General features: G+C 48.3%; 1 protein-coding gene across 1 annotated transcript in view; it reads left to right on the top strand.

Annotated features, from left to right (window-relative positions):
* Positions 1-196: 196 nt before the first annotated feature.
* Positions 197-17,099, top strand: part of B4GALNT3 (beta-1,4-N-acetyl-galactosaminyltransferase 3) — a 60,265-nt gene continuing 43,362 nt past the window's right edge. The window contains exon 1 of the mRNA XM_053942387.1: positions 197-344. Within this exon, the coding sequence (XP_053798362.1) occupies positions 197-344 (148 nt within the window). The remainder of the gene's footprint in view (positions 345-17,099) is intronic.

Genomic DNA, 17,099 nt, shown 5'->3' with positions numbered 1-17,099 from the left:
GCCCCGGGGGCTGGCCCCGCGGGGCGGAGGCAGGTGCGGGGGGCGGCGGCAGCGCGGGGCCGGAGCTGCCCGCGGGGGCGGGCGCTGCGCGCACCTGGGCCCGCCCCGCGCCGCGGAGGCTGCGAGCGGCGGCGGGGTCGTGCGGGCGGAGCGGCATGGCCCGGGGCGGCGGGGGCCCGGCGCCCTGAGCGGCGCCATGCGGGGCCGGCTGCTGGCGCGGCTGCGGCGCCGGAGGCAGCTGCGGCTGCTGCTGGCCCTGGGCGCGCTGGCCCTTGGGCTCTGGGCCGCCTACCTGGAGCTGGTGGCGGCGGCGGCGGCCAGCGGCGGGGCTGCCCCGGAGCGCAGTGAGTGATCCGCGGGAGGGCAGGGCAGGGAGCGGGGGGGTCCCGTCCTTCGCAGCCCGGGCACCCCGCGGTCCTCGGGAGCCCGTGCCGTGCCCCCCCTTTCCAGGCCGGCGGGGAACGCGGGTGAGCGCAGCCGCTGGGGTCGGAGCGGGGCTTTGGCCCCCGGCCGCTCTGGGGCTTCCCTTTCCTGCTTTTGGCCTGCCTTTTGGCTCTCACCCCCTCTCTGTCGGGAGACCTACCCAAATCTGACCGTGCTGGAGCTATAGAGCTCGGAGCCACGACTTTGAGATGCCTCTTGTTCTTGGTGCGAACCTGTGAGGTAGCAAAGATGCTTTGAATGCGGCTTTGATGCGAGGAGCGGTGTCTGCAGGGCAGGAGGGAATGCACAGCCTGGAGAGGCGCGCTGCCCGCCCGCTAACGGGCTCGCTTCGTGCAAACTTTCGGGAGTACAGCGGGGCTAAGGCAAAGCGCAAAGAGCCGCGCTTTTCTTTCGGAAGTAGAGGAAAATGCTGTCAGCGTCGTGTGGCTTTTTACGCTTCTCTTTTTTTTGAATCACAGAAAAGTTTCAAATGGCTCACGGTTTTGTAAAAGCCTGTGATGTTGCTGCTGTTTTTTAAATGATATCAGTACTTGGTACTAATCTAATTTGAATGTTCAGCTACATGTTAATGTTTAAGTATTGATACTTTCCAGTATATTGGTCCTTCAATTACATCTTATAAACCTCCTAAGTTTTTACTCCCACGAGTCAGGCTTGGTTTCGGTCTTAAAGCTTTGGACTGTGGCTGTGCAAGGAGCACCATGAATGTCTACTCCCACAAAGTCCATTACAGGACTTCAACTTGTATATTTGTTCTGCATTATACATGATATTAAGGCTAAAACGACACATTTATTGTTCCAGCAGTGTAACAGGTCTGATTTCTTTGGCTAGGATAAATCCTCTAGTAATAATCCTCTTTTTATGCTTGGTGGAATGAGAAGATGAATTGCCCTGTGAGTCTACTTTGCATTACATCTTTCATGCAATCTCACCACACCTTTTACTGTATATCACTTTGGCAAAACCTCACCAAAAATGCTTAGAGAACATTTGTACAGGTGGGCAGAGGGCTTGTGTAGAAGCAAAGGAGAAGACAACTGAGAAGTATTTAAAATAGTGGTCATGAGGAGAGAGGGGCTGAGTCAGGTGTTTGGAGTTGGCCCTTTCACTGCCAGCAATGCAAAGGGAGAAGGAGGAGGTGGGAGAAATAGGCTGAGAGCAAGGAGACAGCAGAGATGTGCAGGAGAAAACAACTTTCTCAGTGAATTGGGTTTTTCCTCTTTGCTTTATGACAGGGTTATTTTTACATCTCTGCTATAAAAGTCATTCTGTTTTAAGACTGAAACTGGAAACAGTGAGATGACTGGAGTTACTACCAACTAAAACAGAACATGAACAAAATAATTGCATTATATCAAAGTTCAATTATATAAAATTCCAGGTTCTCTCAAATCCACCAGAGATGTTGCTGCTCATTGCAAACAGAAGGTATTTAAATGCTCCTGGAAAGGGTGAGAGGGTAAAATCCTCTGGCAGGCAGCTCCTCATGGCTCAGCATCACAGGGGGCTGTGGTCACATTGGCACTTGGTGTTATGTTTTCTTGGCCTTGTAGCCAGAATCCTGAAACCTGCTAACAGGAGGAAGGTTGATCCGTGACCTTCCCCACCCTTCCTCTTGCCCTACTGCCTCTAAAAGCCTGTTTTGTTTTAAGAGAAATCAGAAATCTGAGCAGAAGACAAATACTATTTGTTTTCTTTTGGCTGTTAAAACGAAGTAATATTTTCTTCTCTGGGGAGAGGGATGGCTGTGTTTGTGACTCCATGTGGTGATTCTTTCCAGGATCCTGGGAAGCTAAGGGGGGGAGCGCCTCTGCAAGCAATTGATGGTTTTTGCCTTGTTTCTGCATTGTTTCCTGTTGCATGTCCCAGGTGGGAAGCCTATCGTAAGTCACTCCTGGGACCAACCAAGAGCTGCCACCCCAACTTAGCTGATGCAACAACCTTCCCAGTTATTAATGATAAAATACAAAAGCTCTTTATTGGGCAATTTTTCTAGACAAAAGGCTCCTCCATTGGGGTCAGAAAGATGAAAAGCTGTTGGGCTTGAAAGATCTACAGGAGATCACTGTTTCCATCTCCTGTGCCTGTAATGGAGTTTCTTCTTGCCTCCTTAAAAGGCATTATAGTACAGCCTGTGTATGGAAGGCAAAGTTTGTTTTTCTCTTTCCAGAGAAGTGAGTCTTCCTCTTGCAAAGCTGGAAGGACTCAGAGAAAACATTACTCGTCCTCTCAGCCCTGCATGAGGTGGAGCACAAGCCCCTCTGATGCCCCCACACCATCCCTGCTCTCAAGTCTTTGCCTTGGAGCAAGTCTTCAGGCATGGTGGATCCTCCAGAGCTTTATGCTCCTGTCCTCCTCTTACCCCCCAGATCAGTGTGTGGTGGAGAGAGCAGATGTCAGATGCCCAGGGGTGGGTGTTTGAGTAAGTGATGCTTAAAAACTGGGGCTCTGACTGTCCTCTCTTGAGGCATTTGCAGCTCTGCTGTGTAACAAAGTCAAGCATTTAAAATACTTTGGATAAAAGTGAATGAGGAGTTTAGGAGAATATCCTGTTGGCATTCATGATGCTTCATCACCACGTACTGGGGGAGTCTCTGGCACGAGGTAAACTTTGCTGTAATGTTAAAGTCAAAGGTTGTGAGGGATTAGCCTGAGGGGCAGAACTCATGTCTGGTGTACACCATGGCTTGGGATTTTTGTGTGCCAAAGTTGATCTGGAAAGTTGAGTTTTCAGGGAGGTTGGGATGGGCTGGACAGGCACAGAGGATAGTATGGGCTCTTGAGAGTAATGGCTTTCCTTTGAAGGTGATGCTGAAATGAGTAGTTGGTCAGGTAAAGGAAAAAAACTTTTTTTTTCCTTGTGATGTGAGTGTTTTAAGGTGATATTCTTACATATTCTTTCCAGGGAGCCTTGTTGGCAGGACTGCTTGCTCATGGGTAGGAGGGTGTTTCTGTTGTTGCGGGGTTTGCCTTCTGGTTCTCTCTTTTTTTTTTTTTTTTTTTTTTTTTTTTTTTTTTTTTAATTGAGCATGTTTGGCTGGTTTTCTGCTCAATAGGTGTTTATAGGAATCTTAAACATGTTTACAGCTGAGTGAAGAGAAACAAGCAGGCTGCTGTGAGCTGAAGATGGGCACACTCTCCTCACGTGGAATGTGGCCTGTTGTCATCCAAAACAAGTTGTAACAGGCAGGACACTGCCTCCCTGCCAGGAAACCCAGAGAGCTGGAGACAGTCTATTGACTCCTGTTGCTGACAGGCACTAACCTCTCTGGAGTGGGCTCTCCACTAGAAAGGTTTTCCTCATCTTTATGAGGTGCTACACAGCACACTTTGCTCCTGCTGGAGATGGGGAAACTTTATTACTTAAAGGGTGAATGAGGTGTTGGGGAGGGAGAAAACACAGAGGTCTGGAGAGCAAGTCCTGCATCCTGCCTTTACTGCCGTAATGCAGGGCAGGGAGAGTTCTTTCCTCAGGGAAAACCCTCGTCCCAAAACACTGCCACTTCCCAGAGCTGCTGCAGTGCTGTTTGGATGGAAGAAGTGGTGGGTCTGAGAACTCCCCCTGCTCCCTCTGTTTTTTCTCTTCTGTGCCCAGCAGTGCCTCATCTTGCCCACCTGTGCAGAAAGGTCAGACTGAGGGAGCGAGGCTGGTGTCAGTGGGCTGTGTTTGCAGGCAGGATGTGCAATGATCCCCCTTTGCTCTAAAATCTTGTGTCAGCATAGTGAAAACACAGCTCCATCCCTGAAGAAACTGGGAGGTGAGGTCGTTCCCAGCCAGTGCTGTGCAGAATCTGTTTTTTTTCTGCTGCAAAGACCATGGCATTTCAGGAGCCCATAAATCATTTGCGCTGATTTCTTTTATTGCAGGCGTGTGTGTCGCACTGAGTGAGGCACAGGGAAGGTGTTCAGGATCAGGTTAGAATCCTGGGAGGTGCAGCTTGTAGGAACAAGGAGTTGGGGACTCCTTTCTTAACTTGCCCTTCTCAACTGCTTCGACCTATCCCCGTTCCTCCACATTTGATTGTTGTGAGTAAATAACACTGGGAGTGTGTTCTCTTCCCATCTTGGGTTGTGTTAGTGGTTTGTGTCTCGCTTAGGTTTTCAGACTGCTGCTTTTCTAACTCGGGAGTGCACATTCCCACTCTCTGAAGTGGAAAATGGAGGGGTTCAGAAGAAATGTACAAATAAAAAATTCCTTATGGCAAGACTTCCAACTCCCCACTATGTACATCTTCAGTATCCCTTTGCTTTCCCGGAGCACTGGCTTCTCCTGCCTGCACCGTGTGAGCACTAACCTTCAAGCACCCAGGCCACTAAACAGCAGTGCAAGTTGCCCGAGTGGTAGTGATGTGAATGTGTTTGTATGAGAAAAGTGTCTGCCAGAAAGGTGAAGTTGGACATTTAATGTAATGTATCGACTTCCTCCTCTCGCCTCCGTGCACAGATACCTGGAGGAGCACACCTACATCTGCAGGTCCATTCACGTGCTCGTGGCTGGCTCTTGCAATCCCTCACACGCAAGCTTACTTGCCTGGGCATGCATGGTATCGTTCTCTTGCAGAGCTAATTGCCCCCAAGGTTCCTTAGTGCACATGGGGAGAAAATGGGGCCCTGTGGTCTCCAGCGGTGTCTGAAGTATGTATTTCCTCTCTGTGCAAGCTGTTAATCCAGGTATCCCCCTCAAAGCACCCCCTCCTGAAGGGAGTGTCTGTACCATGAAGCCTGCATGTGGTGCTTCTGTGCTTAGAAGGATGCTTTGCTCACAGGGGTCTGTGCCAGGCAGCACCATTCCCAAAGCATTTTGTGGGCCTGTCGCCGTGGGGGGAGGGATGTGCCCTGCAGGGTGACCAGAGGTGCTGGGGTGTCCTGCTCTGGGGGTGTGTAAGGGGAGCCAGCATCCCCAGGCCCACGGTCACAGCACAGACTGCTCTCACAGGCTCCAGGGGAGAGCCCAGGGTTACAGGGAGCAACGTGGATCACCCTGCAGCTTGGTTGTGAGGTTCACTGGCGCAGCAGGTGGGGAAGCCCAGGTCTCACGAAGCTCTGCCATGCTTGCCCTGGGCCAGTGCATCCCTGCACTGCTGCTGGGGTATGTGCTGCAGGTGCTTTTTCACCACTTGACTTCAAGTCAGGTGGATGTTTGTTTTCTTGGAACTTGGCCTGCAGTTTGTCTGGCCTCAGCAGATCCCCAAAAAATTTGCCAAGATTACATACCACCTTTATAAATAAACTCTTGTGTCATCTCTTCATGTACTCATGTTAACTATGACAGATTTATGGAACAGTATGTATTCCTGCACACACCTTCCTGTTGTGAGTTGGACTGAATAACTTGGATCTCAGAGAGGTGCTCTCACCACAGGGGGAGGGCAGAGGAATGATGGCAGAGGAGCAATACTGTCTTCTGGAGATGTTTCTGTGTGCTGCAGTAACAGAGAGGCTCTGCCTTCTCTCACCTGCAAGTTCAGGCAGATGTGAGGGAAGATGGACATCATCTTTCATCTGGTGGTTTGAAATTACTGACATCTGCAGGATGGAAAAAGGCAGGATGCTCTCCTGAGAACAGAGACTGCCCTGTAGGTTCTGGCAGTTGGGAATGGAGTAATTATGGGGTTCTTCCTCCTAGCCTCAGGAATTTATATATTTTGTCGAGTTTCCCTTTCCTATTTGTTCTTGCTCTGCACTGATGTTGCCTTGCTCTTACAGTCACTTCCCAATTCCATTGCTCTCTTTAGACTTGCAGTAATAGCTGAGAAGAACTTTCCAGAAAAGGAAATACGCTGGCTGATTTACAGATGGTGTGAGATTTCAGAAAGAACCATGTGCCTTGGGTGGAAACAGTTGTGAATCTGGGCCTTGGATACTCACCCTTCTCATGATGTTAGAAATTCCTAGCCTGTATGTGTCACGAGCCAAGCCAGAGTACACTGGGATCTTGACCAGAGCTGCTCTGTATTTCTCTTTTCCTGAGAAGACTTTCCCATGCCAAAGTGCAAAGGCCTTTGATGTTCCTGGTCTGGAGAGAGTTCCTGATGCTTTGATGATCTGGGATTGTGCTGCCATTAAGTTCTCCTAAGACATCACAGGAAAATAGTTTTTGTTGCCATAATAAATAATTTAAATCAACTACACAGAATAATAATATTCAAATAGTCAGCCTTTAAGATGTTGAATCATTTTAGACAACCCAAAGATTTTGGGTGGACTTGAGTCCTCTTGAAGCATTAGTGCCCCTCAAAAGATCACTAATTCTGATTTTATAACCTCTTAAGGCTTAGTTATTTCAACGTTCTCTGACTATTTCCCATTTGAGTTGTCCTGGTGCTTTTTTGAGGGGGAAAAGAGATCAATGTGAGGTTTTTTTTTTCCTAACTTCTAAAAGAAGGGGATTAAGGTGTCACAGATTACTTTACAGTGTAGGTCTGATACCCTTACATGGCAAAATTGTCACGTCTGGGGCTATTTTTCCTTTTCTGTGTCACTGTTTCCCAGCAGAGATACAAATGGTAAGTCCCAGGCCTTTGCATTATCCATGGGGCTTTCTTTTCTTACTCCAGTGTCCTGGATGTTAATTTCTGACAGTTCAAATATTCTTTGTTTGTTTGTTTTTTATCAGTTGGAAATTGACAGCCAGTGCTAGTCAGTAATGTAAAAACACTGAATACAGATCAAAGGCTTGACTACAACAGGCACGTGTTATCTTTTTGACTTTCTTTTCCTCATGTGTTCTGAATTGTGAGCATGAGGAACTAGTAGTCTTACATGGCAGCCTGTGTTTCACTGAAATATGTAAATTCACACTCACTAAACAGTAGTTCCTTGTCACATACTGTTGTATTCCATTCACCAGTAAAAATATTTTATCTGTGTTATCACCTGCGATGGCCACAGACTTGCCTAGTAGAGCTCTCTTGGAGTGGGGAAAATCTGCATTTATGTGTATTTTTTCCTGACATTCTAAATAAATCTTTTTACCTTCCTTGAAGAGGTTATTTATTTATTTCCATGTCATTAGCGTGGGCTTGGCCCATATATTTGGTGTTGGCAACTCCGACAGCTTTCTCAGTGCTGCCACTCATTTGAGCCTAGTTAAGATGTCTGCAGCCCTTCTTGTAAATACTTCACTTCCTAAATTAGTTTTATTTATATTTCGTAATGCAATTTTCTGTAAAATTGCAGTAGTCATGTCTGGGTGCTATTAACCCCATCTGAGCTGCAGAACAAAATTTATAATAGGCTTAGAATATCCTGTCCAGACCACGCTGTACTAATAGCCTCCATTACCTGCTGAAGCAGCTCACTCTGCAGTAGCTGCCACAGTCCATGTTTTGTTGTAAGCAGGCCAGTTGGGAGTGGTTTGTTTGTTTTCCATCAAAAATGCAAAATAAACAATCTGCCAAAACCAAGTTTTTTCCATCGAACCTGACTGAACTTATAATTTGCAGAGGTGCACCTTGGTAATAATTGTCTGCTTTACATAAGGAGTAAACAGCAATTGCAAAATGAGGCTTCTCCCGTGTCTTGAAAACATCAATGCGTGCTTGGATCAGAGTAAATTCTGTGGCCAACAGTTATGCCCCATAGTCTGTACCCTCACACCAGTGGGAGGGAGCAGTTAGTCGCATCTGCTTGGAAATTCAAAGTAACACCCAAGCCAAGGGGTTAAGAACGAAGGCATTAAGTTCTTTCCCAGCTCATGTGTTGCTGCTTTTTCCTATTAGGGGAACAACAACAACAACGAGGCAGTGAGAAGGTTTGTCTTTAAATCTAGAGTAGAGCAAGGGTGAACCTTGAAGCTGAAGGAGATGCAGCCACTTCCAGGGCCTGTGGACCCCACTCTGTGGGATTCCTGTTGTGCCAGCACAGTGGCCAGGGGGAGGCTGAGCCTCATCTCCCGTGCCTGGGGGCACCACTGCTCAGCGTGGAGAGCTGAACATTTGCAGGGAACTGGATCAGTGGGAGGGTCACAAAGGACCACATTCTCCCTCCCTGCTCCCCAGAATATTGTAAGCACCATCTCATCCAGGGAATCCCGGGCGTGGGCTGAGGAGGAGGCTGGAGCCTAAAGCACCCGAGGGGACATGGTGGGCAGCCCAGGAGGCAGCAGAATGGTGTGATCCCCAGGAAAGGGGCCCTTCACCCCTGCCAGCCTCTTCTGTCTCTCACAGTAGATCATCTTTCATGCCACAGGTATCCCACCTCCCTGAACAGCCATCCTTGGCCATATAATTGCCTCATGCTGTGAGCCACCTCACTGCCTTCTGCTCTGAGCCCTGTACCCACAGGGACTGTGGCTGCTGACCCAAAAATCCCTCAGGTTCCAAGGCTGTTCAGAACAGAGGTGTCCCACAGCAGCGAGGCAAGTGGTCGCCCACTTCTTTTGTGGGAAGGCAGGTAGGGACACAAAGGAAGATGAGAGATGCCATCAGCCACATGGTAGCAATGTAAATATCTGCACGGGTCTAAATTCGTATGGGTTCTAGAAAGATTTTCAGCGCTAAACACAGCCTGAATGGTGGTTTGTGGAAAAAGGTTTTGCCAAGTTGATGCTTGGTTTGTCTCCATGTGCTGGCTGGACCACCAGCTGTAAGCACCTCGAGCCCCAGAAGTGGTTTGGTGTGGACCATCATTCTCCTCTCCCCTCTTGGGCAGGGGCAAAACCCTCTTTATACAGGCGTTTACTTAATCAGAACCTAAGTAGTCCTGGGTTTGTGGGATGAGGAGCATAGCAGAGCTTGTTTCATCACCTTTTTTTGCCCATGTGCCTTGGCTGCTGTGTCTTTGTCACCAATTCCTAGGGCCATTCCTGATCCTGCTCTTTTTTAGCTGCTTCCTCAGTCAGGAAGAACTTTGTAAGTTGCATGAGTTGAAGGACAGTTGTACTGCTCCGTGTTGTGCTATGTTGGGAGCTTATTTATACTTGAAAAGATCTAATTCTGTCTCTGCTGTTTTGGTTACTTCTTCAGGGAATTGCACACGCTTTGTGAGACCAGGGTTTGACAGAATTTAACCTTGGTAATGGGTGTTTTCCTTTTCCATGGAATTATTGGCTGTAGCTGATGATCTGTGTCTATTTGTGCATGTTGCTCACCTGCTCCGGTAGTGGAGCTAAGATTGTCAGCATTGAGCCTGAATTCAATTTGCTTTTTCTGCCAGTGCCTTTCATCCACTGGCAGTTTCTCTGTTGCTGGCATGGTGCTGCTCACCTGCACCTAGCCTGCAGCTAATAAATGCCTCCACCTTTCTTGTTCCTTTCCCCTCTCTCTGAGCCCTCATCTTCATCCCTGCTGCTACTCTGAAGAAGTGAGGATGTTGCTGGCACAGCTCTGCACTTGTTATTCCTCCGAACGTGCCACTCTTCCTTGCAGGTCTTTCAAGGCTCATCTCGTTGACTGGCACCTCTTGCTGCAGTGGGGAAGAGAGTCCTTGGTGTGTGCTGGTGGGGCAGGGGAAGGTGCACTCCCTCTTTGAACTCCTGCTGTACCCTGCCTCAGTCTGGCTAGTATTATTTCAGTTTGTCTGAACTGTCTGATCACTGTCTGCATTCCATCAGCCCCAGCCATGTGGCCGATTTCCTTTGCTTTGCAAATGGTAATTGCTTTGCCAATTAACTCTGGGTCTTCCAGTACTCTTGAGTGTTTTTTCCCAAAACTCCATGCTTCCCAAAAGGTATGACTAGTTGGGGTTTTTTTTCCTGTTTTTTTTTCTTTTTTTTGGTTGGTTGGGTTTTTTTATTTGTTTGTTTTTAAAATCTTTATTCTTCATAAATTTTGTTTTCGCCTTTTTCTGATAACTCTTTGTTTGAATTTGATACACAACATAGGGAGATCAAGGAGGGAAAGAAGCATTTTAGTAAGTTTGGCAGCTCATGCAGAAGTAGAGGGAGAAAGAAAACTGGAAGGTAAAATCAGCAGAAGAGGAAGCATTTGAAAGTACAGATGACAGGAATTATTTAACAAAAGTAAGGACTGGCCAAAAATGGGACATAGTAAGATGGGTGTCAGAGCAGAGTGATCAGAAAATGCCAATTGCCCCTAAAATATTGTAATGTGTAAGGAACTGAAGGCTAGATTAGAAGGAAATACTTGGGATTTCAGTGGAGCAGAGAGGCTGGAGCAGAGATCAAAGAGAGAGATGTAGAAAGAAGAGGGCACAGAATAAACCACTGTTTTAGGTTTAAAAGAGGTGGAGGAAAATACAGGGATAAAAGTTACAGAAGCTTGTAGGAATCATAAGCAGCTCTACCAGGATGGTTAAGAATGTATTTGGTATCATAAGGGCGTTTGGTGCCTTGAAAATCAGTAGCATGATGGCTTTTTACTGTGGTTAGAGTCTGACGAGACACCTGTGTAGGGCATTGTGCTCAGTGCTGCAGATGCTGCTCTTGATTGGCAGAGTGTGGTTACCTGGTTTGTCCTGGGTGTCAAACAAATTCTCAGCACTTTGTCAGTTTTTTCTGCAGAAAAAGATTTACTAATATAGTCAGGATTTTTTTTTATGTATCCCTCCTTATTTACACAGGATGTAAAGTCCCATTTCTCAACATACAGTGAAAATTGAATAAAAGATGCTTGTTTTGCACGTAGTCCTATGGTTCATGGTCAGGTAGCGTTTAATCCAGAAACTCTCTGAATTTGCCGAGGTTCATGCGACCTCTGCTCCTTTTCCTAATCCTCAGGGGGCCCCCTTCCTGTCTTGCCATGCCTTTTGGGGTTTTCCTTTTACACAGGGAGATAGGTGTTGTTTGCTGGAGCCAGTGCAAGTTTGCATCCAGACAGGGGGAAATCCTCCCAGCTCATCTCCCACCCCAAGCACTGATTCGCACGGCAGGGACTGCGGCGTTGCAGACTCGGCAGGGAAGGCATCCCATCCCTGGGTAAGGATTTGTGGTAGGCAGCATGCTGGAGAAGGGACCACTGTGGGGGAAGGAGCCAGGCCAGGCTCTCCTATGAGCAGTGTTTGCAAGGTGATGCTCGTTCAGCATGGCACGCTGGCATCCAAGGGGCACCACCCCCAGGACTGTCCAAAAGTGTGTAAAACTCGTGGGATCCTGCTGCAGGTTTGCAGCCTCAGTTACCCCTCCGAGAGTGCTGCTGAGATTCCCTGGGAGCTGCAGTTTGTCCTTGCTCCATCTCTCAGCGATGGGGAGGGATTTGCTTCGGCCCCTGCCCGCCTGTGTGTTTAGCTGGCAGCGTGTGGTCGAGTTGCAGCCCTCACCTCAGTGCTGCCCAGCTTTCCACAGCGGCTGAGCTGCTGCTGCCTGGGTGGAGAGCCAGAGGCTAAAATTAGCAGGGAGCTCTTCTCTTGCCAAATGCTGTGTCTGACCCAGCTGGGCCTGGCGGGGTAGAGAGGAAAACGCTCTTAAATCTCTCCACACAGAGCACCCTGCGTGCCTGCTGCCTTCTGAGAGGGTTCCCTGCGAGGGGTGGGGATGCCTTGTGCTGGGCGTGCTTGGGAGGATGCTGAAGCAGTTGGGAGAACAGGGTATTGCCAGGATGTGGTAGGAAATCTTGATTCTCAGAACTCAGTTTCCTTCTTCTTCTCCTTTTGAATATCATATAAACAGCTGGGGAGGCCAGCTCTTGCTCCTGGACACTTTCAGAGCTGCAGGCGTAGCCTCGCTTGTGGAAAGGTTTTCTGGCAAATGAGGGGTTTGGCTGCCCTAAGAAAATTAGTGTCTATTCACCACTGCCACCGTGCCAGAACAAACTGCTAGAGATTTCACTGTCCCCAGAAGCTGCCCACCCTAAATGAGAGCTTGTTTGTTCTGTATTACAGGGTGGCCTGCAGGAGGGGCCGTGGCCCGGTGGTTACAGCACATATTTGGGTGAGCAGGGACATAGGCCAGCCTTGTCTCTGCTGCTGAACAGCCGAGGCTTTGGAACAAGCTGCTTTGACCTCCTGTGCCTCAATTAGGCTCTATGTCAAAGGTGTCAGTGACAATTATTATTTATTATTTTAAAATACTTAATGTTAATGATTGAAAAAGCACTCACTGGGCTCCAAATGCATTCACTGCAAGGGGAGAGCCTGTTGTTTCATTATTCTGCGTGGCCCGGCATGCCCTGCTGGAGCAGCCCTGCTGGTTTGGTTTCCCCAGGCATGCTGCCACCCTGCCTTTTGTGAACCAACTCTGCTATTGTGTGTAAAGCAGGGGCAGGAACTTGTCTGGGCCCCCAGAATACAGATCTCACCTCTGACCTTTCCCATTCATTGCACTTGCCTGAACTGCACAGCCCAGGGCAAAAAAATGGGTGGAAGAATGCAGCTGAGGTGAGGACTTGGTCTTTAAACCCTACTCCTTTTTCCAAGGCCCTTGCAGACAGCTCTCTGTCTGCAGTATGTGCAAGGGCAGCACAATGGCAAAGTGTGACCATTGCAGGGAGAACTACCAAGGGGGACAGCTCTGGAGGAGGCAGTCTGAGGGACACCATGGGTGTGGTTGGAGCAAAATGAGCACCTCTTGACAGCCTAAAAAAGGTCAGAGTAAATGTTAACATGGTTTGCATTTCTTTCTCAATAATCCCGATTTTAGAAATTATTATTTCAGGTAGATGTGATAGTACTGTCTGGATCTATAGCTTTGTAAAGAAATAACTGTAATTTTATTCTCTGCAGGTGTGTGCATGCTGCTGTCTCCCACGTAAAACTGTCTCAAGTAACCACTGTACATTTGTAGGCACATCACAGTATCTCAAGTTCTAAAGGGATGTTCGACATGTAGAGGGTCTCTGTGTGATCTAAGCACTACAAAATCAGCCCAGAAACTCAGAAACTAGCAGTTGAAGCTCCCAAGAAAACAAAGGCCTAACCTGATTTTGCATTGTGTGCCAATGATGCAAAATGATAGCACCTTTTACGTGTCCTGTGCTCCAAAGGCACCTGTGTTCCTTCTGTTTGCTGAGCACATCTAATCAAACCTGTTTGTTCCAGGTTAAGAACTATTATTTCCCATCAGAAGAACTGCATCACCTGTACTTCACTTTGTGTTGCTGCAGGTGGCCAGGGAATTTGATGCTGAGCTCCACTGCTAGGGTAATTTTACATGCACTTCATTACCCAAGGTGGCCTGTGTGGAGGCTGATCTGTAATGAACATCCAGTTGCAGCTCCTCCCTTCCTGCTCTGAACCAGAGGAGGCCACAGTGTGAAGTGGAGATGAGGTGAGGTTTTTGGCAGCTAAGCGGTGTGCTGCTGCTCTTAAACAGCATGCTGACAGTGCTGGGTGAATTGTTTTATAGACCAGAGGGACATCTTCAACACCAGCTTTACTATTCTGCATAAAAGCCTTGCAGGCTGTAGTGGTTTCCTTTGTGTGGAGCCGGGGTGTGGGAGGCTTCATTACACTCTGCCCTGATGTTTTAACATTACAGATAATGTTGAGATACAGCCTGGGATTCATGGGATCAGTCTTAGATGCAGTCTTAAAACATTGTGAGTGATACAAGGCTGTCTTCTGCATTTGGTGTCCACCAGAGGAGAGAGTGCTTCAAACACCTCTTCAGTGTTGGTCCTTGTTGATGTAGAGTTTCTCTTGTTGCCTTACCTCGTGCATGGTGGTAGCCAGGGATCCTCTCTGTGTGGGATACTTACACAGTGAAGGCACCACACGTGAGAGACTTCAGGAAACAGTACTGTTTATTACATGCTGCTGTCTCCCACGTAAAACTGTCCCAAGGAACCACTGTACATTTGTAGGCACATGGCAGGTGTGTGCTGCAATTCCTGTACCAGCTCCCTGCCCAGGGGAAGTCAGCAGCACCTGGATAACCCCAGCCTGTGCGTCAGTGATTGCAGCACTCACTCCTTTATGTTGTTGCACCAGTTTTCCTCTCCTCCCTCCTTCCACACCCAAAGCCCCGCATCGCTCTGCTCCTCCCTGCGAAACGTCTCTCCTCCTGCCAAAAGGCATCCCTTCATCTCTGAGGCTGCACACCCACCTCATCTCCCAGCTTTGTGTTCCTCCCTGTGCTCTCTGGGTGTTTGCATGTCCTCCCCACACGTTCACTCCTCTTCACACATACCTGTCCACCCCAGCATGCAAGTACCTGCTTGTTGCTGACCTCGCCTATTTAGTGCTGTTTCAGTGTTTTCCCCTGAATGTTTTCATGACCATGAAAGCCTTGCTATCTCCTTCCAAACTCCTGGGACTGCACAACTTGCAGTCAGTTTTGACTGACTTGCAGTCAGTCCTTTTACCTTCTGGGATCCTTTAAGGTGGAGAACAACGTTGATGTATTCGATCCTGAAATAAATAAGACATGACATGGCCATTGCAAGTTTCCTTTCTAGGGTTGCAGCCATGCATTTACATTTCAAATTCTTCCACTATCCTACACCATTTCACCTGGAGGGGTGGCCCTGTGTGTAACAGAAGGGTTACAATGTACAGAGCCCAGGGTTGGCAGTGGCACAGCTGGGAGCCTCTGGATAAGGATCAAGGAGCAAACAAATAATGCAGATGTCATTGTGGGAGGCTACTAGAGACCTCCCACCCAGGACAATGGCACTGACAAATTATTCTTCAAGGAGTTAAGGGAACACTTCCAGGTCAACTGCCCTGGTCCTTTTGGGGAACTTCAATTGCCAGAAGTTAACTGGGGGCATCACGCAGGTGGTACAACGTGGGTGCAACCAGAAGATCCAGAAAAACTGGATGACAACTTTATGGAACAGAATCCTAAGGAAGCTGACTCAGAAAGATGCCCTCCTTGATCTGGCAATGCTGGAGGAAGAAACTGTTAAACAAGAAGGATTTGACTAAACTCTGGTATGAAGAAGAGCTGCAGCTGGGTGCAGCTGTTAGCACAGCCCATCAAACCAGGAGAAGAGATGCCTGTCTACCTAGCAGGCCTGGTAGGGGAATTTCAGTGCTGGCTACTTTGAATGAGTGACCCCTGGAACAGTTGCAAAGGGACCAAGAGATGGAGAGGCCAGGGATCAGTGGGAAATAGCCAGAGCATGAGCTGGGATTAGGTTTCAGATAAGCATCTGAGGAAACAGCTGCAGTGGTGAGGACTAGGGGGTAATGGAAGGGACTGGGTCTGGGCCAGCTGGCTGGGGACAGTCGGAGGCAGTAGGACAACACCATGCCCCATGGATGAACTACCATGGTCACATCACATGCTGATGTGTGAAGGCAGTACTGGAGTGCCACCAGGGTGTCCATGCAGCAGTGGCATTGGCAGTATTGTGGGCTGAAAGAGCACAAAGGTGCAGGGAGCTGCTTGTGGGTCCTGTAAGGCTGTGGGCCAAGCACAGCTCCAGTTTGAGCAGGTGGACCTCCACAGGGATCCTCAGGCACTTGCTAGCACGGGACTGAACCCAGCAGGAGTAATATCCATTGGCTGCATCCAGCTTCATCTGCTCCACAGCAGGACACCCTTTATCCTCCTGTCCTTGGCATTGCTGTCAGATTGGGATGAAATACCTGGGTTTCCCTAGGGATTTGCTTTAGGCAAGCCAATCTCACCTCAAAATATTCCTGTGGGAGGGGAGCAGAGGATGCCACAACAGGGTCCTAACTACAGGAAGCACCCTGCTTGACATGGTTGAACTCGATGGCTTAGGGGCACCTGGGTTTGAAAGCTGGGCCCTGGAGGTCTGGGTTTGCCTGGAAGCTTCTCCCATGGCCATTTACTGGTCAGCCTTTGCAGGAGTGTAAAAGAAGGACAGAACTTTGCTTCAGGGTTCAAACACTGTTCTCAAAACTCCGCTGCTCAGGGCAGCTACTCCAGATTTACCACAGCATTTCTGAACTCAAAGGCAGGCTATAAGGACCTAGTAAAAGTAAGGCTGTATGAGATTTGAGATGGTCAAACCAATACATCCTTCATCTGCATAACTGGATCCCTCTTAGTTAGTGGAGTTGTTTGGAAAGGCCACAGTGAAACTGGACACCTTACACCTGAAACTGAAAAATACAAGGAAACTTCTTTCAAATATGGTCACGCAGGCACTGTTCAGGAGGAAAAGTGACCCAGGAGTCACTCACTGGTCTGTGTGGTAAAAAATAGGCTATGCAACAAAGCTGTTTGCCTTGCTTGCTGCAGCTCATCAAAACATAAATAGAGTGAGGCCACGGGCTGGATCTGAGCCCAAGGAAGGCAGTGGTAGGGCTCCCACTGGGCTGCAGCCAATATGGTCCGGAGCAGCTTTGTTTAAAACTGGAAGAAAACATAAACAGGCATGACTGAGCTCTGGCATTCCCTTGAATGCAGGCACATCTCTGTCTGGAGCAGATCAGCCAGCTCTGTGTGCTTCATGAGGTCTCAGAAGGACCATGGGGAGGGAAGAGCAGAGGTGGCTGAGGCAGAAGAGCTTTTCTTGTGACAGATTTACTTGTTATGATACCTATGTCCAATTTTTTTCCTTGCGAAGAGAGACAACTTCATGCTGGTCCTACAGCAGAATTCAAAGTGGCTTTAGAGGTGAAATCAGTCTCTTGATTTCCCTCAGCATTGTACCATTTAATGGGAGTTACACCACGAACCTGTAAAGCATTGTTTGTAAAATAGTCTATTGTGTATGTGTGGGTACTCTCAGCATAGTTAATCCAGTGCTGCAGGAGCCAATGATGCAAGTGGTGTGGCTGGTATTTTTTTTTTTAAGGGTTGGATAATTTTATGACTAATAGTAACAGTTGCAACTATG

Source organism: Vidua chalybeata, chromosome 5 (assembly GCF_026979565.1).
Source record: "Vidua chalybeata isolate OUT-0048 chromosome 5, bVidCha1 merged haplotype, whole genome shotgun sequence".
NCBI lineage: Eukaryota > Metazoa > Chordata > Aves > Passeriformes > Viduidae > Vidua > Vidua chalybeata.
Note: the sequence above shows the minus strand (reverse complement) of the source record. Positions and strands in the feature narration are given on the sequence as shown.